Source organism: Mustela erminea, chromosome 11 (assembly GCF_009829155.1).
Source record: "Mustela erminea isolate mMusErm1 chromosome 11, mMusErm1.Pri, whole genome shotgun sequence".
NCBI classification, from domain to species: domain Eukaryota; kingdom Metazoa; phylum Chordata; class Mammalia; order Carnivora; family Mustelidae; genus Mustela; species Mustela erminea.
Genome location: NC_045624.1, coordinates 65921641 through 65944881, shown reverse-complemented (window position 1 = coordinate 65944881; position 23241 = coordinate 65921641). Strand labels below are relative to the sequence as shown.

General features: G+C 36.9%; 1 protein-coding gene across 1 annotated transcript in view; it reads right to left on the bottom strand.

Annotated features, from left to right (window-relative positions):
• COL28A1 (collagen type XXVIII alpha 1 chain) overlaps positions 1-23241 on the bottom strand; it is a 158323-nt gene that overhangs the window by 107381 nt on the left and 27701 nt on the right. The window contains exons 10-13 of the mRNA XM_032305402.1: positions 21584-21628; positions 20430-20483; positions 6001-6069; positions 4794-4862 (exon numbers count right to left, since the gene is read on the bottom strand). Of these exons, the coding sequence (XP_032161293.1) occupies positions 4794-4862; positions 6001-6069; positions 20430-20483; positions 21584-21628 (237 nt within the window). The remainder of the gene's footprint in view (positions 1-4793; positions 4863-6000; positions 6070-20429; positions 20484-21583; positions 21629-23241) is intronic.

Genomic DNA, 23241 nt, shown 5'->3' with positions numbered 1-23241 from the left:
AGGAGCTGTGTGTTTCACACTGTTGAGAACAGAGAACTAATGCTCAAGAGCAATCACTTAAAGGCATTAAAAAAGAGCAGTGAATCAAAGTTTAATTACTATGAACTGTGGGAGTAATGTCCCACATCATTAGTACATTCTCATCTTTTCCAGCTGAACAGAAGGGAAGATGAGAAAGGGCAGGTACTTGGGGTGGATACTGAGGGATTCTTTTTAAAAGACAGAAATGCTTCCATAAAAAATGCACGGTGTCCTTTTCAAAAGTCGTGAGAAGCAATCATAATTATGGCAGACTTAATCTGACTACTCACGAATGCTTCTAATAAAAAAAAACAAACAAACCTGGAAACCACTTGAAATCATTCAAACAAACAAAAATAACTTTCAGCACAACCTTTTTTAGTCCCAAAGTAAGTCTTCATGTTACTTTTTTAAAAAATATTTTATTTATTTATTGGACACAGAGAGACCACAAATAGGCAGAGAGGCAGGCAGAGGGGGTGGGGGAAGCAGGCTCCCTGCTGATCAGAGAGCCTGATGTGGGTCTCGATCCCAGGACCCTGGGATCAGGACCTGAGCCGAAGGCAGAGGCTTAACCCACTGAGCCACCCAGGCACCCCTCTTTATGTTACTTCTAAGTAATTAAAAACTTGCAATGTCAGGTTTTTATTATGACAGTTTGGTGCAAAACATTTTCATAATTACTTGTGATCTGCCCCACCTTTGTTATGATTTCAGTTCCCAATTAAACCACAGGCATCACAGTGTCACTCTGAGTTGTATAATTGTAGCTTGGAGAATAAACAAACAAGAACTCCATGTTCTGGCAGTATTGAGAAAACTCTCTAGCTACAAACAAAAAGGAGAGCAATACAAATTTTTCTTTAACACGAATTTTAAAAGCATACTGGAAGCCCAAAAATAAATAAATAAATAAATAAATAAATAAATAAATAAATAAATAAATAAATAAAGGCACCACTAAGGGGTGATACTCATATAAGCTGATGCTTGGGGCTGCCCTGGGTGGAAGAGTGTGGTTGTGTGGCAGAAATACATTGAGAAAAATATAAGAGGAACAAGAATTTTGGCTCACTCCATGGAAAGTAAGGAGAGATTTAAAGCTGAGATCAAGCTCATAAACCTAGGTTCTGTGTTGGGCATAGAGCCTACTTAAGATTCTCTCTCTCCCTCTGTACCACACTACCCCTGTGCGCATGCTGGAGCTCTGTCTCTCTCTCTCTCTCTAAAAAAGTCTTCGGTCAGTGCATTATTCTTAGGATTAGGTGCCAATACAGATGATATCTTAAGCTTGTTAGCTAAGAAGACATATGTTAAAAGTTCAATAACCTGGGTGGCTTTGTTGGTTAAGCATCTGACGTCAGCTCAGGTCATGATCTCAGGATCCTGGAATCCAGTCCCACATGGACCATATCAAGCCCCACATGGGCTGCATTGGCCCCCCAGTGGGCTCAGTGCTCAGCAGGGAGTCTGCTTGTCCCTCTGCCTCTCTCACACCTTGTGCACACATGCTCTCTCTCTCTCAAATAAATAATATCTTTTTTTAAAAAGTTCAATAACTCAATAACTGTATATACATACATGTTGATATATGTATATATACATGTGTATATAAAAATACACACATATGTATAATACATATGTGCTTTCTAATCAGATTTTTAAAATACTGACTTTTGAGAGCAATTTATACCATCTCAATATAAATCCTTCATCAGATATGTGGTTTGCAAATACTTTTTCCTGGTCAGTAGCTTGTCTTTTCAACCTTTTAACAGAGTCATAGAACAAACATTTCTCATTTTCGGGAGTCCAACTAATCAACTTTTTTCTTTTTTGGATCATGTTTTTCATAATATGTCCAAGAAATCCACTAAGCTGCAGGTCCCAAAGATTTTCTTTTATGTTTTTTTCAAAAGTTTCATAGTTTTACATTTCACATTTAAGTTTGTGAGCCATTTTGAGTTAATTTTTTATAAAATGTGTGTGAAACTTACTTAAATTGAGGTTCATTTTCTTGGTGTATGGATATCCAATCGATCCAGCACTATTTGCTGAAAAAGTTATCCTTTCTCTATCGAATTATTTTTGCACCTTTATCAAAAAATCAGTGTGTGGTCTGTATCTGGATTCTCTATTCTATCCCACTGATCATATTTCTATGATCTACCAGAACTGCACAATCTTGATTACTACAGTGATGTGAATAAAATACTTTCCTCAAATTTATTCTTTTTGCAAAATGTTTTTAACTATTCTAATTCCTTTGACTTTCCATATAAATCTTAAAATAACCTTTTCTGTATCTATACAAAATTTTATTAGAACATTTAAAAGACTTACATTAAACCTTATATCAATTTAAGGAGGTTGACAGCTTTATATCACATATTCAACCCATGAACATGGTGTGTCTCTCAATTTATTAAATATTCCTTTATATCGTACATTAGTGCTTTGTAGTTTTTAGGATACAAGTCCTACACATGTTTTATTAGATTTTCACCCAAGTATTTCTATTTCTTAATGACTATAAATACTATTACATTTAAAATGTTTATTTCTAAGTGTCTGTTACTAGAGTATAGAAATAAAATTGATTTTCTTTGTTTTTTGTATCTATGGAGTTGGTTTGGCTTTTTTGTTTTTCAGGCTCCACATGTAAGAGAGAGCAAATAGTATTTGCTTTTCTCTGACTTCTTTCAGTTAGTATAATGTCTTCAGAGTCCATCATGTTGTTGCAAATGGCAAGACTGCATACTTTTTTATGACTAAATAGTAAACCATTATATATTTTTATATATATACATATATAAAATGATATCTATATCCAATAGTATTCAATTATGTATATATTATATATATATCTCAAATATCTATATAGATAGATAGATAGATAGATAGATAGATAGATAGATAGATATCTCAATTTCTTTATCCACTTATCCATCAATGAACATATAGTCTGATTCCCTATATTGGCTATTATGAATAGCAATGAACATGGGAGTGCATAAATGTTTTCAAGTTAGTGCTTTTATTTTCCTTGAATAAATACCCAAAAGTGTAATGGCTGGATCATATAGTAATTCTATTTTTAATTTTTGAAGAACCTCCATATTGTTTTCCACAGTAGCTATACAAATTACATTTCCACCAACAATCATGAGGAGTTCCTCTTCTTCACATCCTCAGCAACACTTGTTATTCTTGTATTTTTGATAATAGCCATTCTAACAGGTATGAAGTGATATCTCATTTTGATTTTGGTTTGCATTTTCCTGGTAACTAATGATATTGAGCATCTTTTCATGTACCTGTTGGTCATCTGTACACCTTTGCAAATATCTATTTGAGTCTTCTGCCTGATTTTTAATTATTGAATTTTGTTGTTATTATTGAGTTTTTTGAGTTCTTTATATATTTTGGATATTATCATATATATGATTTGAAAATATTTTCTACCATTCAGTAGATTGCTTTTCTATTTTATTGAGGGTTTTCTTTGATGTGCAGAAGCTTTTTAGTTTGATGTAGTCCCAACTTGTTTATTTTTTATTTTATTCCTTTTACTTTGGGTATTTAAGACATCATTGCTAAGACCTATATCAAGGAGCTTACTGCTTAAGTTTTCTTTTAAGAAAGAATTGTTTCAGGTCTTACATTCAAGATTCAAATCTATTTTGAGTTAATTTTTGTATATAGCATAAGATAGTGGTCCAGTTTACCCAACACCATTTATTAAAGTAAGACTCTCCTTTCCCCATTGTATATTCTTGGCTTCTTTGTTGTAAATTAATTGACAATACATGTATGAGTTTACTTCTGGGCTCTCTGTTCCACTGGTCTGTGTCTGTTTTTGTGCCAATACAATACTCTTTTGATTGCTATAGCTTTGTAGTATATTTAGAAATCAGGAAGTATGACGCCTCCACTTTTGTTCCTCTTTCTCAAGGTTGCTTTGGGTATTCATGTTTTTTGTGGCTCTACACAAATTTTAAGGTTGTTTATTCTGTTCCCATGAAAAATGCCATTGGAATTTTGATAGGAATTCCATAGAATCTGTAGATTGTTTCAGGTAGTATGGACATTTTAACAATATTAATTCTTCTGATCCAATCCAGTTGTTTTTATGTATCTCCGTGAGTAACTTACTGTTCTTTTCTGGGAGAGTAATGATTACTTGAAAAGTTAAGAGCATTTCTATACTAGGATAGTCATGTTTTATTCATTTCTTCTCCAGATCTCTTTTGACAGAAACACTTTCATTCTCTTCTGCAAAAATAGTGAACTTCACAGCTACATAGGCTAGAAGCTGCAAATAACACAGGTATTACCTGTCTACCTTCATCAGTCCTAGTTTGAGAGTATACTCATAAGCTAGGTAATGAGCAACGTCCTTATTCTCGATGATTTTCTCATGGCTCCAGGAAAGTCGGTACAAAGTATAGACCTTAGACCTAAATCCATTTCTCCTACCCACCCAGGAGATTTTGACACATGAGATCTCTTTTCTTCTTGGACAAGCTGATTAATCTTGTAGGAGATTTCAGTAAGAGACAGCCAGTTGTACATATCGTGTGTGGGGGGGGCGGTTTCTATTTCAAGTGTTATGAAAAATAACACTTGGATCTGGTCCTTGCATAATTATTGTCTTTTGTTATCCCAAAAGATGCAACATGGGCTTAATTTAACCATTTAGTCTAAGCACAAAGGGCACATAAGAACTATATTTGTCCTTTTTATTCCATCTAGAGTTTCTTGCTACTTACTGGCTGGCCTGGCTCCCCAATGCCAATCGGTCCTGGAGCCCCTGTTCTTCCTTCCTGACCTCTTTCCCCCTAAGAGAAAGAAATAATCAAATGAAAGTTTGAGTTTTTAGATTAAGTATATACATAGCACAAGATACTCTGGAGATTTCAACAAAGATATATTCTAAAATACTCAAGCTTTTCACATTCATAAAGATAAAAAAAAACATTCTGGAAGAGGAGAAATAGCTCGAATTTAAGTGAACAAATTACTCTAAAATGCTCATCATCCCTTCTTGTGTAAGGGCAATACACCAATTTTAGCTTTCAGAAACTATTGTGTGTGTAGCGATTGGCAGGCTGGACTGCATTGGATTCCTTTGAGTTCACTGAGAGGACCACGCTAACCAAGCTTGTGCTGCTCCCTGCTCCTCTCACTACCATCCTGGATTGCCACCTCTCCTGTTCCATTTTACCCCTCTTTTCAGTTCCGTTTCACCCTTCGTCTCCTTCAGAATCTTTGTCCAATTGCTCTGCCAATACGACTCCACCTTCCCTGGAGTCTCATCGTGCTTATTGTTTCAACTCTATCCATGAGTGATACTTGATGATACCAGAAAAGCCTTTTTTTTGACTGCTCTCTGTCTTAGTCCTGCACCAAAGTCTTACTGTCCCAATGACGTAGAAAAGCCATTAAAAGTAAGCACTTACACTCTGTGACATCCTGCATGATACTCCCAGAGCACTCCGGGGTGTTGGGTGTCGTTGCACTTTCTAGTTCCCTACAAACCTTTCTATCAACACCTACCTATTCAGTGTTATGTCTTTCTGGTTTCTGCGCCCTCTCTGCTTCTTTAACATGAACAGGTGATAGTTCATATGTTAAGATATTTCACATCCCAATATCACTTTTGCATTTGCATTTTGCATTTAAATTTAACATTTAAATTCCATGAAAACTCAACAGAACTAGATGTATGTTGGCGAGAGGGTGGGCATTTGGAGGCAAGACAAATTTTTCATTTTCATCAAATAAAAAAAAATACATTGATTATTCTTGTGGTAACTGCCCCAGTGTCCAAGCCAACCACCCCAGACTGTAAATACCTTCTACAGGCAGCCTCCTTGCCTCTAGAGGGCAAAGCTGAGCAGAGTTCGCATCACAGCTTCCCCAGTCCCCGCAATAAATTCAGTACTCATCAATGGGGGAAAAGACAAGAATTGTTACCTTAATTCCTTGCTGTCCAACACCAGGGGCTCCTGGAGGACCATAAGGACCAGGAGGACCTGGTTCACCCTGGAGGAAGAAACAGCTATGCATTAGGTCAACTCAACAGTATTTGTTCAACAGCTCTTAGAGGTATAGTGATGCTGTAGGAGCTTTGAGGGCAACAGTGAAATCTAGGACATAGTCATGGCCCTCAAATTGCTTACAATCCAGCTGGGAGGACAATATAGACCCAGGATTGAATTAACCACTGCACACAGTGGGCACAATATCTAGGGTCCATGAAAATGTTTCCATATTAATGTTTAAAATCAGAATAAAAATTTTTAAAAAATATATATAACAATGAATCCAGTCTGGATCAAATTTGTCTTTCTGCCAACTCAGTAGTAATACATAATTTTAAACATTGTTTTATGGAGAAAGAAGCCCACAAAAACAAAAGTTTTAGGATCCTGCCCTCACTTGTTTGCTCAACAAGTCTTTATTATGTGCTTCTGACAGACACCTTTGTTACCTACCCAATGACCATCCCCTCTCCTCTTTCTTTTCCTGCTATTAGAAACCTGAGCTGTTCACATCAATAGAAAGGTAGTCTTTACACTCAGGGCTGTAGGATGAATGATAATTGGTTCCATGCAAGTCTAGAATCTCCTTTCCTTTGCCACAGGTTGGCCTTGTGGCTCAGTTCCAACAAATGAGATACGGGGACGTTATTCCGTGCAAAGAGAAAGTTTTACCTCTGTCTCTTCTTTGTTAGTTGGAGATATGATAGCTATCTTGCAACCACGAGATAACAGTCTCTCAGATGACTGCCAACCATTGAAGAGGACTATGCAGAAAAAGATTCTGAAATGTCCTAGCTCCGGGATACCTCACTGAACTTAATCAAACAAAACCTCATCGAGCTACCTACCTTCAAGTCTTCTGTTTACTAAACAACAAGAACTCTTATGGCATAAGCCACAATTAATGAAGATATCAGTTACAAGAATCCAGAAGTATTTTCAATTAATAGTCTGCTACGTGGCAGGCCCATCCTAGAATTCAAGCATCACAGAAATAAATGAGACGGAAGCACTCAAACTTCTACATTTCATAGGTGAGGAACCTGAGTCCCAGAGAGGGTATGTGGCCTGCCCAAACTCACACCTCAATATCACCCACAGGTACATGGCAGGTTTCTCAAATTTCCAGTCATGTGGCATGTTGATAGGAGAAACGAGAGTGATTATTGATTACAGTTTCTTTTTTTTTTTAATTTTTTCTGTTTACCAAAATAATATACCTTCATTACAGAAAATTTGCCATATATTGAAAAACATGCACACAGAGAAAATTTTAAATGATCTATCTATAACTACTACTAATTTCTGGTGCATTTCCTTCTAGTTCTTTATGTACACACATACCTCTAATTTATGTGAAGGAAGATTTCTGAATACTCTCTTATTTGAGTCAATGAATCCTTGGTATTTAAACTTTCATCCAACTTAGAGATTTCTCTTCATCCTTATATTAATTAACAGTAAAATGAGATAAGTTGAGACAAACCTTCTCCAGACTGAGGGAAACAAAAGGATTTTCACCAATGGTAAAGCCTCAGTTTTCCCTGGAGGCTTGTGATTTTGAAGAGGACTCTTAGTAATGTCCTATTGATATGGTAAGGGCATTACTTTAAGGAAGTCTGTGGACTTTATTCAGTTACAGAGGGGAAAGAGAAGGGTCAGAGTCAAATCAGCTCCCCAAAAGATATGCCCAGGCTCAAAATTATAACAAAGAAAACCTGTCTCAAAATCACTTGATTATGAGTTTAGGACACCTTGGCATTTGGGTGAATTGGATCTAAAGTTACCTTCAGTTCATTCTTTTAAGTGTAAGTCAATCTGGTAGATAAATCAACTTGAATTTTCTTTTTAAAATTCAAAGTTGTGGGGCGCCTGGGTGGCTCAGTGGGTTAAGCCACTGCCTTCAGCTCAGGTCATGATCCCAGGGTCCTGGGATCGAGTCCCACATCGGGCTCTCTGCTCAGCAGGGAGCCTGCTTCCTCCTCTTTCTCTCTGCCTGCCTCTCTGCCTACATGAAATCTCTCTCTGTCAAATAAATAAATAAAATCTTTAAAAAAAATAAATAAAAATTAAAAAAAAATAAAATTCAAAGTTGTACTTATTTTTCTACGTATGTTAAATTTTCTGGAGCAGCCAGATAGTTGCCCTTCTTCTTTTTCACATGTTCTTGGCCATGGACTTTCTCCACAAATAATATCAGACATAAAGATTCTCCCAAATGTGAAGCTGTTTTCTTGATCTCAAAGTTTAAGTGCTAGAGAATATTTAGTTTCCTAATTCAGATTCCAAATTTTCACTTCAAAGAAACTTTTCCTTATAATGTCCTGTGCCACAGTCTTGTCAGTTATATTGTGTGTGGGTGACTGTTTCCATCGCTCAAGGAACACCAAGCACTACTCTGTGACCAGTAATGAAATAAATACAGAGAAGTTCACGACATCACCCCTAACCTCAAAGGACCGGTTTAAGAGATAAAACACACCATTAAAATAATAATAACACAAGGCCTTAAGTTCCTTATTGTATTCATTCCCTGTCCCTTTTATATTAGTTTAGTTCTGTAATGGATCAGAGGCTTTTAAGTAATATTATATTATATTATATTATATTATATTATATTATATTATATATACATAGTATATATTTGGAGGAGAGTTTGAGTTTTTTAAGTAGTGGAAGCTCTGCCCTACTTAGTACTTTTCTGTATGCTTGATCTAAAACAAACAAGAACACAGATTGGTGATAAGTTTTCCTCTAAATATGGACAAGGAACTGGTTCTTTTGTTAACTTGAAATATGTTAATCAGCAAAATCAGTAGGAGAAGCAACTGTCTTGCTCTTAAGCCCATGAGCTTCCTTTACCTTTGGTCAAGCACCAATAGCCATGGAGCGATTTTTCAATACTGCTTTTTTAGAGAAGGTATAGGGATCTAAGGGTTATAAAGGGATCACTTTCCCCACCTTAGCACAGCTCAGTAGCAATATATCTTCACCTTTCAGTTGTTTAAATTTCTTTCTCAGGAGCTTAGCATCTCAATATAAGGCCTACAGACCAGCATTGGCCTACAATTAATCTTTATCCCTTTCAGACTTCTCCCTTCCCTTTCCTACAAAGATTCCCCAGGTGATAAAGGAAGTGGTCCTGCTTGTAACATACCATCACTTGGTAAGACAGAACAGGAAGAGAAGAATCACACTCTACTCACAATGATTTTCTAGACGTTCACCAAGGCCACATTGCCCATTATTCATACCCCAACCTTCACCAGTAAGTACAAACACACAGAGAGAGGTTGAATGGCCCCAGTGTTACTTGTTATTTCTCTACTTCACTTTCTTTAACCATCAGAAGCATATCCAAAGAGGACTGAGTTAAAGTGGATAGCCCTGGAGGGGGTTTGTTTCTCATGACCTCTATATGAGTGTTAGCATAGGTAGGGATATTGAGGAGGTTAGGAAAACCACCATTTCCTCAGAAATTAAGGATGTTTGTGCTATGGGCCTTAACATTGAAGGAAGCCAATGTTTAATAAAACCTAATATTTCCAAGCACTGCCCTGACACTTTGTGTATATTATGTCACTCAATCTTCTAATAATCTTAGGAAATGGGTTTAATTCCTTATTTTATGGTGTGGGATATTAACCATCACTTTTTAATCCATTTTTCACCATGCATGGAATCACAGGGGGGGAAAATGGCTTTTTTCCCATTCAATCTAGTTGAATCCTGGCTCTATAATTTACTAACAGTTTGAGTTCTGCAAGACCCCCATATGCAAAATGAGGATAATTATATCTACCTTGCAGGGCTGCTGAGAGGATGTGAGATATTGTCTATAAAACATCTAAGTCATAACTAATCACATGATAGCTGTTTAATATGTATAGATTCAATTGTTATTCACCAGACTTTCATTGAGCACCACCCTGGTACTGAGTACCCAGTTACATAATTATTGGCATAAATAAGATTACACCTGCACTTTGTAGACATTTACAATCTGGCTGGAAAGACAAATCAATATAGAAGTAAATATGAGCATGTGAATTAGCTATGATAAAGATATTAAGGGAGAATGTAAGACTATGAGGCACAAATGTTTAATTCTACCTTAAGGAACTGAAAAATTTCGTATAGCAGAGGAGATATTTGCTCTGAACAAAAAAAAGTAGGAATCATATCTAATCTGATAGAAAAGAAGAGGAACAGAAGTTCAGGAAAATGAAAGAGTATGAGGCATAAAATGATATGAAAAGTTCTGGGGACAATAAGCAGCTCTGTGGGCTCAAATGGACAAAAATAAGGCAACAATAGGGTCACTGTCTAGAGTAGCACTGTCCACTAGAAATGTACAGTGAGCCACATATGTAATTTTAAATTTTCTATCCACATTAAGGAAGTAATAACATTTTATTTAACTCAATATATCCAAAATATTATCATTTAAGCATATAATCAATATAAAAATCTTATTAGTGATTTTATTTATCATTTAACACGTGTCTTTGAAATCCTTTGTGTATTTAACAATTATAGCACATTTCCATTTAGACCAGCCACACTTCAAGGACTCAGTAACCACATGTGGCTACTGTATTAAATAGTGTTTGAGGAGGCCAGAGGCTCAGGTCAGAACCATGGAGAGTACCAACAATTAAGTGGGGTGGGAGTGGAAGACCACAAAAATGTCCTGTGGGGAGTTGAGGAAGAGAGTGGCTGAGAAAAAGAAATGGGAACTCCAAAAATAGTGTGATAGAAGTCAGGAAAGAGAATTTCAAAAGGAACTCATCATCTCCAAAGACAAACTCCTCCTTTTCCCCTCACAGACCTGATCACCTTCCAGCATTCTGTCTCAGTGAAGAGCACAATCCCTTCTGAGTCAAGCCAGAAGGAATCATTCTTGACACCTCTCACTCCCTTACCCACCATGTGTAATGCATCGCCACCGCTTTTCCATATGTCTTCTAAATCTCTCTCAAATCCATCTACCTCTTTAGTCCTCTAACATGCCTCTTTAAGACTAAAGAGTAAGTAAGTAAGATCTCAAAGTAAGACCACCTCTTGTTCAGACTACAGCAAAGTCTTTAGTACGCTACACACATCCATCATAGCACGCTTTAATTTATTCCTCCCATTGCTGCCAATGCAATCTTTTAATTTAAGTTTTTTTTAATTTGTTACAAATATTTTATTTATTTATATGACAGAGAGAGAGAGAGAGCCAGAGAGAGAGAGCCTGAGCAGTGGGGAGAGAGAGAAGCAGCCTCTGCTGCTGAGCAGGGACAGAATTTACCTCTTCTTGAATAATACAATTATAAACAATGTAATCACACTTTGGGGTCTTAACATTAGAAAGACACTTTAGTAACTTCTTTTTTTTATTCCTGATGCAGGGCTCAATCCCAGGACCCTGAGGTCATACCTGAGCCAAAGACAGACGCTTAAATGACTGAGCCAATCAGGCAACCCTTAATTTTAGTTTTATCTTTAATCCAAGTGAAACCATTCAAGGACCTTCCCTTTGCTCCTGGGGGAAAGACGGAGCTCTTTACAACTTGTGAGCCCCTGCATGGTGTGGTCCCATGGGCTTTCCAGTCCCTTCTGTAACTAGTTGCTTCTTCACTCACCACCGTAGCAGCATTAACCTTTGTTCAGTTCCTTGTACTTGCTAGGCTCCCTTCTGCCATATGGTCATAGCACATGCTATTCTATCTATATGGAGGTGTTCTTACCTTCCTTTTTTCCTGGTCAACCCTTACTCATCCTTAAAATCTTATTTTAAGCAGCACAGCTTCAGAGAGGGCCTCTCCAATCAGGTGAAATTCCTATCCTAGAGGTATTGATAGCACCATTTTCCTCTTTTTCTAAGTATTCATTATAATTACAACTTCCCCTAGATTGTTGGGAGGATGTCCTGTGACTTTGCTTAGTTTTGCACTGTCAATACTTAGCTAATTGATAACATTCCCTCCACCATTCAGGCAGCAAACACATACTGAGCAGCAGCTTGGGAGCTGGTACCATGCTAGCTGCTGGAGGAAACTGGAAACAAAACAGTTCTCAGCTGAGGGTGTTGGGAACCTGGAGATGCTCCTTTGGAGTTCCCTTTGATTTAGTTTGGTTTTCAACCAAAAGTAGCTATATATAAATTACATAGTGATATCAAGTACCTATTACACACAGTGTCTCCTACAAACTTACCCAAATAAAATTAAATATTTTCTTTTCAACTGAAGGAATAAAAATTCTTAAGGTTACACTGTATGGGAAGTCAGCTAGGAGAACACAGCATGGCTTATTCCGGGCATCAGCTCTAACCAAAGTCAACATCTTTCCTTGCCCTACGATAACAAGTAATGAATGGTTGTCCAAGACTCTGAATTTTTTGAGGACAGAATTTACCTCTTCTTGAATAATACAATTATGAACAATGTAATCACACTTTGGGGTCTTAACATTAGAAAGACACTTTAGGAACTTCTTTTTTTATTCCTTCCCAAATAAGTGTAGCACCAACTTTAATATTTTAAGTCTTGTGACAAATATTCTCATACTTTCCAAATGGAGGAAAACAGTGGATGAGCATGCTGCTTAAAATAAGATTTGAAGGATAGGTTCGGAATGATTTGAGGATGGCCAAGATACAGTCTTAGCTGGAACTAAGTGAAATTGTAATGAAAATTGTAGTATTATACCAGATTTTAATAACTCAAATCATTTTCTTGATTGCTATTAGATTAAACCACATGAAGTTGATAGTATTCAACCATGATCAACCATAAAAATGATATTCATATGGTCAACCTATTAGGAAAGTCATACTTCATATATAATAAAATCTAAGGAATTGTGTGTCATTGTCCCTAAAAGGAAGGACTGCTTAGCAGCCCATCAGGAGAGTTTTTAAGAATCTCAGCTTGGGTGGACACTCCTTGGACTTTTATCGCAATAAAAAAGCCTTACCCTTGGAATAAACTTAATATTCCTTATTGCGATGCTTTTGCAATTTACTTGAATTGGGGACATTCATGTGATTTTTTTTTTTTTTAATTCTGACATCCCTCTGAAGACCCTGCAGTAACTGATTCAGTTCCATGTTAGTGCCCAGCTTGACTGGGCATTGGGTTAGACTCAGCACCTTTACGTTAGCAGCATTTGGGGCTTCTTGATCCATCAGAGTTTTTACTTTGGCAGTCTCTGCGCACATGCATGTATGCACGCATGTGCACACGCACACACACAGCAGTGTACCACTCCTGCTGAGAACCATATGCATCAGAGATTTGGGAATGAAAATCATCTGCCTTGAAGCCATTGGCTGACATCCCACATGTTCTGGCAGCCAGTTCAAGTTGTCACTATCAGTTTTCTCATGTCAAATGAGTTAATAAGCTCATTTAGAGTCCTGGTGGGCAGATGTGCATGTAGGTCAAAGCCCTTTCCACAACAACAATTGCTGTATTACTAATGATTTTTTTCCCTTTAATTAGGCCCAGGACAGAAATAGCATTTAAACTTTGACATCTCCGAAGAGAAAACATTCACATAGTTTGGCAGCTTGGCTCCAATCTTCATTCAACAGATATGTATAATTAAAATTGTAAAGGGACTCTTCCCTTTACAAGGGCATCAATACTGAGCAGTCACAACCTTGTTCAAAGTTGTTAGCTTCCCAGGGAACCAGAAGGCCCATCATTGGTTTGAGACAATTGGAAAAACTGACACGTTCAAGTACTCGGACTTAAAATGCTTTAGTGAAGCAAAAAAATAGTCATTCTGTGAAGAGATCCATAACTTTAAAGTTTTTCTCCTTGATTAATTCTCTATACTAGGAATTGTTGATTCCTATGTATGTTTCACTTGGTTTGCGTCCCATCAAGTTAAAAGGAATTATATCCTATTTAAAATCATGATTTTTTTTTTTTACTGGTTGAAAGCAACATCATGATGTCAGGAGATTGTTAGATTTCTGAATTGTGTGAGAGCTGAACTAAAACCACACAGCCTGTTTGCTTGAGGAGGAAGTTTAAAATTCTTCATAGTTGTTCATATCTGTAGTGTTGAACTATTTCCAAACCATAACTGAAATATTGGGTACATTTAGTGAGTTGACCTTCTAAAGTTGCAAAACTAATGTTGAGTCGAATCAAGTATTTAAATAATGAACAAAACAAGAATGTATTTTTAAAACTACTAAATCTTCATTAATGGTAATTCTGTTCCAGCAAAAATAGTGATGTTATAGAAAACATGAGAGTTTAACTTCTATATTTGAAACTGTAAAAATAAATAAATAAATAAATAATAAGTCCCAAGTCTTCTTGCCTCTCTTTAAAAAAAGTGGAAGTATAGGGGCGCCTGGGTGGCTCAGTTGGTGAAGTAGCTGCCTTCGCCTCGGGTCATGATCTCAGGGTCCTGGGATTGAGCCCTGTGCTGGGCTCCCTCCTCAGTGAGGAGTCTGTTTTTCCCTCTGCCTGCCCCTCTACCTTCTTGGGCTCTCTTTGTCTCTGTCTCTAACTCAAATAAATAAATAAAACCTTTTTTTAAAAATGGAAGTATAAGAAAACATTCGGTTATTGAATGCAAGAAGATTTTAATGGGTTATGTCAACACTTTTCTCTTTCCCTTTATTATCCCAATATCTTGGGAAAATGGTCAGAATTCCTAGCTATTGTGTCCTTCTCCTGTCACCTCCCCAAGCTCTCTTATCCAAAACACTTCCTTAAAGATTTCTAATAATTTCAAAGATGACAAACTAAATGACTCTTTCAGGTTTTTGCCTGTTTGACTTCTCTACAGTAGGTGTTGACAACTCATTCCATTTAAATACTCATTCACTCATTCATTCAGCAAATATTTCTTTGTTGCATATAATAATTTTTTCTCTCAGATGTGACAGTGGTGCTCCTGACCCACATTGTCACTGGATCTTCTGCCTTGGATTTTGTTTTTAAGCAGTGAAGGACCTGCACGTATTTGTCCAATTCTCCTGTCAATGGTTCATATCTGAAAGAAGGCTAGCAGTGTTTAAAGGAATAATGCATAGAAACTAACAGGAAACTACCAGCTACCAAAAATATGTGCATGGGCTCTCCCAGTAGCTATTATAAAGGTTGACAACCAGCCCTCTTTTTATTTTTTTTTTCCAGCCCTCTTTTTAAAATTGACCTCTTTTTCAAGTTTATTTATTAAACTTCTTCAGAAGAATACTAGCTGCAAGAAAAATACATACTGCACTTGGAAACCTCAAGAAATTAGGTGAAACCTTGGCAGAGTTAGAGAAGGAGGAATAGGGGTCCAAGAATCATGGTGTGGTGCAGAGCCATGGATTGGTCTAACTGATGTGCCCACACTCCTCTTGAAGTGTGGATCCCATTTATTCATGGATATGAGGTCCTTTGTTCATTTTGGATGGATGGATCAATGCTTGATTCACTGGAGATTATTTACCCTCATTATATCTATTTATTAAACTGCACAGGACTGGTGCTACTACTCTGTTGGTTTTTTTGTTTGTTCATTTTGTGGTTGTTGTTTTTGTTTGTTTGTTTGTTTTGTCACCTCAGAAGTAAAAGTGAGTTAAGACAAAGTCTCATACATAAAAGGACTCTGAATTTCTCACACTTGCTTGTAGTACAAGAAGAAAAATCTTAGGGGATAAAAGCCCTGAAGAAATATATAAATGTCCTGGAGTAAAACAATGTAAAAGGTTATGAGAAGCAAGGTAATTCATTCATTAAGATGAGTTAATACAGAATATAATATCATGGACTTTCCAATTGTTGGAGGATTAACATGTGGTACTTTGACTTGGGAAAGCCTATCAGGGATATTTCCTAGCGCTCTTTGGCCCTAGCACTAAAGCTCTAGTACTAGAATTCTCCAACATATCACAGGCTATTTTCTGCTCATGCTACAGTGAGCAGGCCCTCTTCCTAGGAGCACAAAGAGTGTCTTGGAAAGAGCCAATCTGCATGAGATCTGAGAAGGAAATACCCTTCCAAAATAACCTCAGAAAGACATCAAGAAATGGCAAAAATTACCTAATGTGGGTTGGGCACACCCAGCATTCTACTGTGTTTAGTTGTACAAAACTAATTTTGTAATTTGTTCTCTGTGATTTGAAAGCCCTACCAGTCTTGAGCCATTTTTTCTCATTATGAGAGGGCCCATTCTAGGACAAAATGGGATTGCAACTGAACCATCACAATAGCCTTGGAAGTTGGCGGTAGAGTTCTTAGGTACTCATTTTTTCCTCAGAAAAAGCACTGTGCTCTCTCCAGAGTTACCGCATTTTCCCTTTGGTCCTAGGAATAAGGCCCTTGTGTGATTATTATGCTAATTGATTTTAGAGACTGATGGGATGGTCTTCTTGTGAGTGCCACTGCATGACCTTCTTTTATGGGGGAGGCTGAAGTGGCCTGAGAGCCACAGCATCATTCTGAGAAACATCTATGTTTTGTTTCTAAGACAACAAGGTCATTCAGGGCAAAATAGGCGCTATTTTACATGTGGAAAATATTAATGACAGAAATGATTTGCGAAACTGGGCCAGCATCACATTTTTCCTTGATTTATCACAGGCTATTTTTTTCCTTTTGTTCTTTGACCACCTTTCTGCAAATGCTTTGATGAAGAAAACCCAACTACTAGACCAATAGAATAGGACTGTAGCTCATAAGAGAAACCATTCATAAATTCAAAAACATAGACAGGCCCCATCTAGACTCTTATGGAATCTTTGCAAATGTTACAAGCCTAAAGGTTTTCTGTTTGAAAGTTTCCTAAGAAACAAAATATTTGAAATGCACATTACTGGTTTCTTTTTCCCATACAATTCCCATCCTTCTCTTCCTGCATTTTCAGATGAACATTATAACCAAATAGAAATGCACCTCTCAACAGACTGTTGTTTCCAGCCAGAGTACAAGAGAAAGGAGACAGAAGCAATTTTCATACTGTCCAAAAGAAATGCATTTATCTCAGGTCAAATACTCAGGAGATTCAGCAATATTCCTAAGAAGATAAATATAATACGGTGGTTAAGAGCAGACTGGCTGGGTTTGAATCCTGGCTCTATACTTTATCAACTATATAGATTAGAACCCATTGCCTAACCTCTTTTTCCTTGAGTAGCCTAATCTGTATCATGGGGATAAGACTAGGTCATGCTTCAAAAGGTGGTATTATGTTAAGTGAGTATTTAGAACTATTTACCTGTACATAGGAAATATATAATAAATGCTATTGATTATTATAGAAGTTTCAAAATAAGTAATCCTCCTGTGCCCACTAGAAAATACACAATTACTAGGTTTTAGAGAATTTTTTACACAATTTATAATAGCAATTTCTTTTTTTTTTTTAAGATTTTATTTATTTATTTGCCAGACAGAGAGCACAAGTAGGCAGAAAAGCAGGCAGAGAGAGAGGAGGAAGCAGGCTCCCTGCCAAGCAGAGAGTCTGATGCAGGGCTCAATCCCAGGACCCTGAGATCATGACCTGAGCCGAAGGCAGAGGCTTTAAACCACTGAGCCACCCAGGCACCCCTATAATAGCAATTTCTTTAAAACATTTTATAATTAGATGGTAATGCATGAAAAGAAATGTCATTATAAACATAACATTATTTCCAGATTGAGGAAAAAAGAGTATATTAAGTCTTTATATTCAAGATGTAGAAGTACATTCTGAGACACAAGATGAAATCATTCCCTGAAGTCTGCCTTTTAAGATAATATACTAATGAATGTATAAAATTTTTAAAAAATTAATGATAAATGCAGTATGCATCTCTGATTAACAGACCCAAAGAAAGGTAGAAATTAGTAATAGTCTTAAAGTATGTGTCAAGAGACTACATAATTTGTGACCTTAAACCAGAAATATTACTAAAAGGAAAAAGAAAAAGCCATTCCCACTTCATTTTGAAGATTTTCTAGATAAGGACATCTTTTCAATTGACAGTGAGCTTTGTGCATTCACCTGGCAGTGAATTGTGTGATTAAAACCCAAGTGGTAATTTTCTATTATGTATTCTTTACCACAATTTGTTTTTATTTTTTCAAGATATTATTTATTTATTTTACTTGACATACAGAACAGGGAGAGGGGCAGAGGGAGAGAATCCCAAGCAGACTCCAGGTTGAGCATGGAGCCCTACTGGGGCTCAATCTCATGACCCTGAGATAATGACCTGAGCTGAAACCAAGAGTCGGACACTTAACCACCTGAGACATCCTAGGGTCCCCTTAACCACAATTAAAAAAAAAAAAAAACTTTTTAAGAAGACCTTGGAAAATTCATAAAAAGTATTCAAATACTTGGGGTGATATGACAGCATGAAATTTTCAAGCATGAAATGTTATCACCTCAGATAATTGTACCTTCCCCTAAACACTCAACTATATTTATTCTAAGACCTAATGCACTGTTGGAATTAAAAGCTAAATTTTGTTTAAATAAGTGTATGTGGGGCACCTGGGTGGCTCAGTCAGTTAAGAGTCTACCTTCAGCTCAGTTCATGATCCTCTGCTCAGCAAGGAGTCTAATTCTCCCTCTCCCTGTGTGCTATCTCTCTTGCTCCCACTCTCAAATAAAAATAAGTAAAATCTTAAAAATAAATAAGTAAGTAAGTAAGTTTATATTAAAAGGAAAACCTGAATAGTAATTGTATGGAACATGAATAGAAGAAACAATCATGGCACCTTTCGATGGACTGCAACTAACCATCTCCCAAAGCGCCCTGCTCCCAGCCCTCCACGGGTGATCTCCAAAGCTGATGAGCCCAGTTGTGCCTCTGCCCCAGGCCAGCCACATGATTTCCAGACTTCACTTCTCTTTTCCCAAAATGAAAACTTTGGGCCAGGGTGATCTCAAACATCTCTGGTGGCTCAAACATTCTATAATTCTGTCACTGTTGCAAACTCCAACCCCGATCCCTGATTTTAAGCCTCTTTTTCACAAACATGAAAATTTTCATCTTAGGTAACTAAAGAATCCTAGAAGTAAGTGTTGATTGTCAAAATATTTTTTTTCTTGCTTCAGAATCTTACCACAGCCAAAGTAATTTTATAAAAACTTCCACTCAGTATTCAAGAGATACATTTCTTTTCCCCAGAGAGAATTAATCATAGGCAAGGACTGGAAAAGGCAGTTTCCCCAGATGAAGCTTAAGCACACTCCCACTGAGAAGCTCATTCTATTTTAATTTGCCAATTAAAAGTGGCCTGGGAAATCACACATTGTCGTTATCTCATTAAAAATGCTATACTTGTCACTCTCTTTCCTCTCTCTGGAAAAAGAACACTCACGTAGCCCAACTGCTCCTCAGCTTCCATCTGACAGCCCCCTTAAAAGACTGGCTCTATCTAGTGTCCACTGGGGAGGGCACCTTCTGCTGTTCTTGCTGCCACAAATTCCACAGATCTCTGGTCACTAACAACACTATCAGATATTTACTATATCCATGAAATTTACTGAGCACTGAGAAGAGTTTAAAAGATACTAAAAAGCTTGTTTTCAGCAAATTAATGGCCACCCTCATTAAAAACCAGAGCCTTATAACTAGATCTGTTAAATATTCCAGCCATACCATCTTTGGGTTCTATTCGGCTCTTCCTCAACCCCTTCTGCTATCTCGCCTGCTTATCTGTGGAATGACATCACAAGCCCGGTACTGATGGTTGAGGTTACACTCCTGTAAAGATTTCTAAAAGCTTTATTTTTGTTGGCATGACTCTTACAAATTTCCTTCTTTTATAAACTATATATTGAGTTGACATCACATATGGGGAAAAACAGTGATTTGAACTGGTTATTTGTTATTGCTTTTCAGTTTCTAGTGAACCATAAAATGACTAAAAAGCAGGAGTAAGAAGGAAATACTGCAAAGATTCTTAATAATGGCTCGTATTTAATAAATGTACCTTTGAGTAACATAATAATAATAGATAAATCTATTTTTTTTCTGACTTTTCTGCATGTACTTGAACCCAATTCTGTGTCTACACCTACAGGTCATTCTAATTGCCAAAGATACATCCTCAAAGAGCCCACTATCTTCTGCTTAATAAAAACACACACTGGGGCGCCTGGGTGGCTCAGTGGGTTAGGCCTTTGCCTTCAGCTCAGGTCATGATCTCAGGGACCTGGGATCGAGTCCCACATCGGGCTCTCTGCTCAGCAGGGAGCCTGCTTCCTCCCTCTCTCTCTGCCTGCCTCTCTGCCTACTTGTGATCTCTGTCTGTCAAATCAATGAATAAAATCTTTTTAAAAAATAAAAAATAAAAACACACACCGCTATAGCTCACTAGGGGAAAGGAACTCTGCCTGTCTTTAATCAAAGGGCATGATTACCTTATTGCCTTGAAATCCCTTCGGGCCTGGATCCCCTGGAGGTCCACTAATGCCCTGCTCCAAGGTGAAAACCAAGAATTAGTTCTGTATACAAAAAGCCAACCAGGAAAGAATTGTTCATTAGGGTCCCTAGGAATGCTGAAGTTAGAAGTCAGACTATAGATCTGGTTACCTTGGGGTTGCATGTGACTGGGAAGTGGAATGAGATAAAATTGCTCAGGTCTTATAGGCTGTTTCTAAAATAGTACTTAAGCTCAGAGCAAACATTTATTCACGAGGTGTTTGCTTTCTGTGTTGCCAACCTTACTGGACACTCTTTTCAAAAAATTTTGAATGAACACTTTAAAAAATATTTTTAAATATTAATATTCAATATAAATAAAAATTCAGTTTATAACTGAAAGTTGGAGTTTCTAATGACTCCAGGATAACCAGAGTTACTGCCCTGCCCCAAGACAATTCTAGGCCAAAGCAGAGGAGTTGATGGTTAACTAGATGCTGTCTAGAAAATTTTGGGTCAAGTTATAATTTTTAGTAGACTTTTTGAAATACTGCAATTAACACATACCCTCCCCCCATCAAAACTTTAGAGCAGGCCACTCCCCAGACTGGAGTAAAAAAAAAAAAAACAAACAAAAACAAAAAATCTGATCTAAATTATTTTTAGAAATCCTTGGAATATGTTTAACTTAAATAAATGCCTTAAATAATTTTTCCATGTTATCGAGCATTAAGTACTTATAAAGATGGAACAGTACAAATACTGTAATGTAAATAAAATGCATAGTTCTTCCAACTATATTACAGCAGCAAGGCAAAAATAGTTACATCCTGTTTTTAATTGCTTTGGATTTATCAGTATTCCTAGACCCAAATTTTTAGACTTTTATCCCTCTACTAAGTAAAGCCATCTGCTGGTACCTATCTTTGGAGAACCTGAATTAGTTATTCACAACATTAGGGCAGTGATTGCCAAACTTTGTTAAACATTGGAATCACCTGGGAATCTTTAAAACTACTGATGCCTGGCTTCAATCCCTAGACATTCTGATTGAATTATCAGAGAACAGCAAACCCGCACAGTGGGTTTTAAGAGCTTCCCTGGTGATTCTAATCCTATTATTGTAATCTAATCTGATCAAACACAGACTTACCTGAAGTCCTCTGGGTCCCTTTGGTCCATGTGGTCCTAAGGATCCCTGTGGAATAAAATGAATGGCAAGTTGCTCTAAATATCCATCATCAAACTGCAATGATTTTAGGTGGAGGAGAAGGGAATGTGTTCTCAGTAATGGCCAATCTTCCCAGATTAACCAAACAGCAAAGCCAACAGATGCAGATGCATTGTTAACAAAATGATCCTAATTAATAAGCCAACTTGAGGTCAAGTTTCCCTTTAGTAAACTCCATGAAAACACAATTTTAGATGTAAGTCCTTCACCTGTATATTGAAAATTTGATCAGAGTAAAGAATTTATTTCTTAACATTCTTTAGAAAGCAGTACACTTAGTGGAATATTGTTTCTTTCCAACAAGGCAAAGTCAGTTCAACTAACAATGTAGTAAGTTTCCCCATAAGATCACTCTTCTGCCCATCTTCAAGACATGCAACTTAAGAGAACAGTGTTTATACTCAACCCTCTTTTGATGGAAAGTATTTTGATATGTTCTATAACTAGGAACCCCTTTAAAATTTATTTTTATGAGAATATAATAAAGTCTAGTTTCTCTTTTCTCACTTTTTTTTTCTTACCAAAATATAACCTGTTCATAACAGATGAACCTTAGCAATTATAGAAAAAAGCAAAGAAACGGGAGGAAAAATCACATAGAAGCAACTGCCGTATATGCCATATATGCAATAATTACGTTATTTTTTTTAGGCCATATATGCAATAATTACGTTTCTTTAAATAATTTAATTGAAGGGCATATGCACCTTTGTGTCGTTCTTAATCTGGTCTTCCACTGTATCAAAAATATTTTTCCATGTCATTTAAAACGTAATGGAGGGGGCGCCTGGGTGGCTCAGTTGGTTAAGCAACTGCCTTCGGCTCAGGTCACGGTCCCGGAGTCCCGGGATCGAGTCCCGCATCAGGCTCCCAGCTCCATGGGGAGTCTGCTTCTCTCTCTGACCTTCTCGCCTCTCATGCTCTCTCTCACTGTCTCTCTCTCAAATAAATAAATAAAATCTTTAAAAAAAAAAAACGTAATGGAATAATATTCAAGAATATGAATCTATCGCACTTTACTTACTCATTTCCCTAGTATTGACATTACAATTGTTTCTGATGATTACTATTTTAAATAATATTTTAACGAACATCTTTGTATATAAGTCATGTCCCTCTTCTGATGGATTCCTAAAGATGATGTTCTGGCAGAGGATGACAGACAACACAGAGACAATGAGCACATTCAAGGCTCTCTCACTCTCTTTTATGTCTTGCACCACACATGGAAAGAGAAAGCAAAACTTCCCTCCACAGAGTTTGTTCAGATTTCCATTCTTACTCCCTGAGTAGAGAATGTATATCTTCACCTTAAACACTCCCCATCAGTGCTGAGTATTATTTATTGTCTCAGGGTTGGCTAGTTTGATAAGCAAAATAATATTTTCATGTGTTAATTTCACTTATTTGATGGCTAATATATTTGGATTTTTTTTTCATTTACTAACCATTTATATTCCTTCACTCATGTCTCTTCAAGTTCTTTGCATGTTTGACTTATGAACTTATATGAACTCCTCATGTCAAGGACACTATTTCCCTGACTCTAGTCATGCCTTTTTTTTTTTTTCCAGATTTTT